The 7,348-nt window shown below is 43.5% G+C and overlaps 1 protein-coding gene across 1 annotated transcript in view; it reads right to left on the reverse strand.

The window, feature by feature from the left end:
- Positions 1 to 6,955, reverse strand: part of T265_01855 (hypothetical protein) — a gene marked incomplete at both ends in the record, with an annotated part of 11,267 nt that extends 4,312 nt beyond the window's left edge. The window contains 3 exons of the mRNA XM_009165965.1: positions 2,462 to 2,566; positions 5,072 to 5,171; positions 6,886 to 6,955. Of these exons, the coding sequence (XP_009164229.1) occupies positions 2,462 to 2,566; positions 5,072 to 5,171; positions 6,886 to 6,910 (230 nt within the window). The remainder of the gene's footprint in view (positions 1 to 2,461; positions 2,567 to 5,071; positions 5,172 to 6,885) is intronic.
- Positions 6,956 to 7,348: the final 393 nt, after the last annotated feature.

Here is a 7,348-nt window from a genome sequence, read left to right on the forward strand (position 1 = left end):
GGAAAGCTTTTGCAGTCAACGGATGAAGTTTTCAGCAGCGCACCTCATGGATTTCAACTAAAAGTGCTCAATTCATAAAAATTCAGTGGAAAGTGGCAGACAAGGGGAGCAGACGATTATGAAAATGGTGTCCTTTATGTCGAACTGTGATAAGTCTGCGGTTTACTAAGTAATGGGCAGAACAGGAGATAACGCTTTCTGAAATTTGATGTACGACCTTTCAGTAGCTTGAGTTGCAAACGAGGGAAACTATTCAGATGGATTTGGAGAGACCAACTGAATGACAGAAATCACGATTACCTTCATCTGTTTCGGAGTTTGTTTGGAGTAAAGATTCTGATAAACTTGAAAAGCAGCTTTGTGCAGATGGGACGACTGGAATTTTCCGGTGACAATATGAAGGCCCAACCACCCAGCAAACAAAGATTACAAAACTCGGTAACAAAATATAAGATACTTGTACGCCGAACCAAGCCTGACACGAATGCAGAGTCATGTGTGCCACGATGAAGTTTTAGGACTGAATACCTGGTTGGTGTTCGGCGTTGGTTTGTCGGTGGCGAGGCTAGAAATTTGCCCTTGTGGTACAAAATTTCTGACTGCTGCATCGTGTTCTCGGTGAATTCAAATATTTGGTGAAGGCGAGGCTGGGGTGGAGATCCTAAGAGAGTTGTTGATTATGACAGTGCATAAACAAAGTGTATTGCAGTTGGTATGCCGGTAGTCTGCATCTCGGCCAACTGAAGATGAGGATGTGAAGACATCGAAGATTCTAATAGTTCGCGTAGAGTAGGTAGATACATGCCGTCTGCCAATGCCCAGGAAAAAGATTGATTTTGGGGGCCCGATTCGGAGCTTGATTGAAAAATCGACTCACATGATAGTTACACAAATTAAGAAGTCGTATCTCCCTGGAAGCAGGGAGATACGAGAACCGAGGATTCGGTTCAAACGCCTACTCAGCATGACCGGTTTACCCCACGACCGCGTATAAGGTGTCAAATTAACCCGATCTAGACTCACATCAAATTAAGAGTCGTATCTCCCTGGAAGCAGGGAGATACGAGAACCGAGGATTCGGTTCAAACGCCTACTCAGCATGACCGGTTTACCCCACGACCGCGTATAAGGTGTCAAATTAACCCGATCTAGACTCACATTCAGCTACGAACTGAATACAGCCTCACAGAACTTCGGTGTCATCATATTAAGGGAATTCGGCGACAGCCTAGTGGGCGTTTTTGGAGCATTGTGATCCAGGGATCCACTTGAACAAGAAGGTGAGAGCAGCAATGTTTCCGGTGGATTCATATCGCACAAGCTCATCTCCCGCGATACACGCAAAACAGAATGAAACAAATAAAAATACAGGGCCAGTTACACAGTAATATAACCAATCAATAAAAACAAGGTGGTCTCAGAGTAACTCTCAGGTTTTTCTAAGCACGCAGGCCACAACCAAGTAACATGGCCTCGAGGAACTTCAGTCCATGTAGACGGCTGCTTCGCACAATGGCTTAGAAAGGAGAGCAAAACTCAATTGTGTCCTGTCTTGACCAGATGCTTGTAACTGACTAATTGATTTTGGACTCATAACTTAAATCACGATCAGCCAACAGGGTGAGAATTCGATGGGGTAGGTGCACTTTTCCTCGTGTTTCTAGCCTTCGGTCAGTTCCACCGATGTGTATTCCAGTAACTGCAGGTGACTTAGTACATGCAACGGCTAATTGATAAAGCCGACGTTGGAGATTCGGTCGGTGGTGATTACACAACCTTGAAGGCCAGCTAGGCTGCGGTGAATGTTCCGCGCAGGGATACGCTCCAGGTTCACTTAAAATAACTAAGAGCATTATCATTAGATCTCTAAATGAATATGATGTGATATGCGTCTTTTTATCATTCAGTCTGGGATACTTTTCGATCACACGATTAGGCCTTACATCTTCCCCTAGCTTCACACCCTCGCGCTGCTGCCAAATGGCCTTACCCCCAAGAACAGTGTGGAAAAAATCGCTCAGCTGTAGCACCCTTTCAGTGCCTAACTGCCATGCCACCCGAAGGTTGAATGAGGGCTGGGATGCTGCCAGATTGCCCAAGCCCATCAAGAACGATCTCGTGTATCAGGTGAGAGTAAGCTTAGAGATTTGATCTGTGTTTTCGAAAAACGCATCCATTTTCCGTTCAGCCAATGAACACTTTAATTGTAGCTGTATGAATAATCAAATAAGGTGCATCAGAAGAGAAAATATCCAAAGTGTTTCGCCCAGTTTTTATCTACGACCGAAATCTCCTTGCTAGGAGAGCAATTAATTAGGAATGGGGAGGGAGATTGTTTGGGTCGAAAAAAATAGGGGAGGGTCAACAGCGACCGACAACACGAACGGATTTCGTGCGGGTGAGAAGATTCGTGTGAACAAGTTGCCAGTTCATGACGCCGGAAAAAAGCGTAAAAACTCACCCCATGCGACCATAGGCTTTGCTGTACTTCGGATCGATTTTCAATGCAGATTGGCAGTCCTCAATAGCTTTATCCTGCTGTTCCAAACGAGAATGAGCAGCAGCCCTATGTCGAAACGAGAGGAATGATACAGAAGAGTAAGAGTAACTAATCCGCACGAGCTGGCAACCGTGAGAATTTCAATCCGCTCGGACAGCTTTAAGCCGAATAAAGTGTTAGGTAGGCGAATAGGGAGGAAATAACGGCAAGCCAAAACAGTTTGCTACTGAAATGGTGGCGAAATAATCACAGAAATATTATTTCATGATGGTATTGCATGATGGAGAAACAAATCTACTCCTACCGCTGGGTGGTCGAAACCGAGAAGATATCTGTCGTACGAAACAGATCGCAAGTGAAGACCAACGTGTCTAATTTACCACTACAAATCCAAGACCTACACTGTGGGACAGAGTATTTCACGAAAGAAGAAGACCACCCCTAGACCCTCGCTTCATATCTATCCAGAATAACCGAATAAATCACAAGTACAAGAGTGTGGACACAGAAAGATTCACTGAGATATATATTTCCAGTGATTGTCGGTGAAATTTTGCAACCAAGATGGGAACGCGATCTGCCTTGTAAGACAACCCAAGTGCAAATCTACGAAGGTTTTAAAACACTTTATCTCCCAACTTATGTAGTTTTCCATCTGTCAACCGGTGACAAGTGATGACTCCCGACAAAGGTAAGGCGCCGTCATCGGCTAATTCAGCAAAATTGTTCAATAATTTTTCAGTTAAGTTTATATCCACCCTTAGCAGTTATTCATGCGTAATACCGATTGACTTCAACAAATTTGATGCACTATTTATGGGTTCGCGCCGGCTTATATGGCGCTCTGATTTTCGACTCGATGATTCAGGTACATTTTCTATCCGAAACCGGTTGACAATGGTTAATAAAACTCGTGCTACCCATATGTCCACAAGCATCAGACAGGACACCGACTTTACATGGAATGTCTGGCTATCCTCAATGACCTACAGCTCAGACGATTGGAACGTTGCTGAACCGAAATCTCTTTCGGGAATNCGTTGGTGTAAGCCTGTTTTCAGACAGCCTTGTGAAACCATCACCGGGTCAACCGTTGATGCCAAGAAGACCAAACAAGAGTGTGAAGCCAGGCTTCATCCAAGTCGCTGTCTGAAATCTTTGTCGACTTGGTAAAATTACACCTCCCTGACCATACTTAATGAAAACAGATACAGAGCAGATGAGGTTAAGAGTTCCAGAGTACCCCGAGTATGTTGGAATAGCATGCATTTCATTGTCCTACACGCTGAGGATCGCGTACACCCTTAAGATATTTGACTGCTAGAAAGCTGATCGCATAACACCTCGTAGAACGAGATGGTGAAATGGCTCAGTGGCTAGAACGCGAATATACTGACTGGAAGGTCCGTGATTTGTAACCGACCTCGTGCTTACTTCTGGTGGCATGGCAGTTAGGCACCGAAAGTATGCTACAGCTAAATGTTTTTTCAAAAAAGATCTCCTAATACCGATCGATTGATAGCAGTTCTCAGTCACTCGATTTTTAGAGGCTTGTCGAAAAAACGACGATGAATTCGGAGGCACACGATATCCTTCAGTTCGCCTAAAGATACTGACGGACAACACTGGGTGCTGGGGTTTTTGTCGACAGTGGAGCTACAACGGCGGTCGAACCATACTAAGTCACAGTTTAGGTGTTCACTAGGATCCCAGTCAGGAATGACTCTATTTGTTTAATGCAAACAGTGTCATTTAACAAGGGGCATATCATGCAACTCACGTTAACCCCGTTGTCAGTTGGTCGCATGTTCACGTTTTGTACAAGTGTCAGTTGACTACACTCCTGTACACAACTCAAAAATAGCTTAATTGGCACCCCTAACTAGTACTTTTGATATCTTCGGAGCTGAATGCACTGAGTTCCTTCAAGTTTTTTGGAATATGGTTGTCGTGACCTTGTATAAAAACTCGTTTGCATATGCAGGTTAGTCTCAAATCACTATCAGACACTCGAGTTAGTTTACCCCATCGTTTTCATTGCCCTGACCCTTTCGAATCGGCTTTCACTAAACTAAGAGGACTTTATTTGTCCTGATTAATTCCTATCCCTCTTCAACTCCTCAGTGTTCTGGCAATCCTTGTTCATTGGTCCAGAATGGAAAGTCTGTGTTGAATTTCCGATCCCAACATCAGTAGAGTGTGCTGACGAAAGTCACCCTTGTGGTACTTGTCATTTACAAGCATTTTATGGCATGTAACGGTATTCCGCGAAGCCTTCTGACCTACTAACCGCACCAAGTTGATGAACAGCAAAGGTGATTCAGGGGTATAATGCGTGCTACAAATTTAAGCCTACTTCTGCGCGGAAAAACCACTGCGGTTTATTTGATGTGCGCCTTTGGAACCGCGTCTTCTGCCGAATGAACCAATAACCCTGCAAAACAAGTTCATTCCAATCACACTTAGAAAGACTGTGAACACATAAAATTTGTCAACAGTTCGTGCAGCAACCTGCTCGTGAATTGAACTGATGATGTACGAACAGAAAGAAAACTCCCAAAAAGGAACTACCGGTTGCAGAAGTAAACTGCATTATGAGGTGAAAGCTCAATGGCCTTTGTGTAACAGGCAATCGCCTCTTCATATTGACCCTCCTTCATACAAAGATTTCCTGAAATGCGGTATTGGATATGTCGGCGACACAGAAATCCATACCTTGATTTTTTAGAGTTTCGGCCATTGTTTTGGCTTCTTCTGTTGGTTCCGGCTGAGAAGAGGATTTTGCGTCCTATGGAAACAACATTACAGGAAAAGTGGACAAAAACCTTAGATGCCGCGTTAAATAGGGCCAAAAGGTCCGGGATTGATCTGTTCGTCTCCGCAGGGAGATTAAATGCACTCTCAAGACATTGTTTAGCGACTGAGACGGGGGAGTGAGAAAACGATGGAAAAAATGTCATTCGGTTACTCATCCAGCAAATAGGCATAAAAGTAACACCGAAAGCAAGATAAGAACAAGACATACTCAATATACAACTGCGAAGAAATGAAGGCCCGGTAACAAAAGCATTCTACATTGTCATGCATTTGGTGACCCGACTAACATTATTCAAAACATGCAGAAGAAAGCCATGAGAACTGATCAGGAATGCAAACGACACAAACTGGTTTCTCTGTGCTCGGAACTGCTCTCGTGAAGGCAGACTCTCAACTGACGTGATCACAACAACATTCTGCAGTTGATACTATACTTTCTTTCTAAATGTAACAACTACCTCCATTAATGTATAACTTTACCTCAATCTACGAAATGGTGACGGCGAAAACCACTGTTAAACCTGTGTAGAAAAAACATGGACATAAGTGTTGGGTATATTGCTTTAGGATTCTGAGATATTTTAGCTACCAAACGGTCAACCATTGCTTCAAAGCCGAAGAACACTGCACAGCTGTGCCATCATCGTTACTAATCACCAGTGAATTTAGAATTACAAAGTTTTACAAAGAATCGAACCCGAAACCTTGCGGTTAGTAGCCAATACCATCTGACCTGTCAATTTTGTTTACATGGTAAGTGAAGTGACAAAATATCAAGTTCTATGAAAGTGATGGTTTTACGACAAAATCAGACAGACGAGCATGCTCTACAGATTGAAGTTAGTTTGTACGGCACCGAAAACCTGACCCAGAAGAAGTGGTGAAATTCAATTGGAAAATGCGGAGCAGACATCTTTTTTTCATATCAAGAACTGGATGCAGGCTGCGTCGGGTGCCCTTAGGGTGTCAAACGCGTTGATGTAGTTTGCAAATACAATCACACGAAATAAGAATAACATGTCTCTCGAACTTCACAAATGTATAGACAGAAAAAACAGAAACGTCTAATCGATGCTAAATGGAATACCAGGGTAGTGTTATGGCCCCAGTCCCAAGTAGTAAGGAGTTTAGAAATTCGAACTTCACACACGTTTGTAGAATACAAGAAATTCATCGTGTTACCCAATCTATCTATCTATCTATCTATCCTGTCAGCTTGCCTCAGCTACATACTTCGGTCAAACTAAATTCTCAAGGATTCCGCATCACTAACAGACCTGACTATCAATGCGTCGAACAGTGAAACAAAAGCTTCAGTGACTACTAGAACGCTCCGAAGATCTGCTCTTCAAACTCTGCCATTGACCTCAGACAGGCCCTTAATTCCACTAGACGAGCCGAAGCGAACAGTGAAAAGCTTCAGTGACTACTAGAAGGCTTCGAAGATCTGCTCTTCAAACTCTGCCATTGACCTCAGACAGGCCCTTAATTCCTTCCACCGAGCCGAAATTGTGCGACACTGTAAATTACAGGTAAAATGCAGGCCGACGGCAAAAAAAAATCCATACCTTGATTTTTTAGAGTTTCGGCCATTGTTTTGGCTTCTTCTGTTGGTTCCGGCTGAGAAGAGGATTTTGCGTCCTATGGAAACAACATTACAGGGAAAGTGGACAAAAACCTTAGATGCCGCGTTAAATAGGGCCAAAAGGTCCGGGATTGATCTGTTCGTCTCCGCAGGGAGATTAAATGCACTCTCAAGACATTGTTTAGCGACTGAGACGGGGGAGTGAGAAAACGATGGAAAAAATGTCATTCGGTTACTCATCCAGCAAATAGGCATAAAAGTAACACCGAAAGCAAGATAAGAACAAGACATACTCAATATACAACTGCGAAGAAATGAAGGCCCGGTAACAAAAGCATTCTACATTGTCATGCATTTGGTGACCCGACTAACATTATTCAAAACATGCAGAAGAAAGCCATGAGAACTGATCAGGAATGCAAACGACACAAACTGGTTTCTCTGTG

Source organism: Opisthorchis viverrini (assembly GCF_000715545.1).
Source record: "Opisthorchis viverrini unplaced genomic scaffold opera_v5_20, whole genome shotgun sequence".
In the NCBI taxonomy this organism is placed as follows: Eukaryota; Metazoa; Platyhelminthes; class Trematoda; order Opisthorchiida; family Opisthorchiidae; genus Opisthorchis; species Opisthorchis viverrini.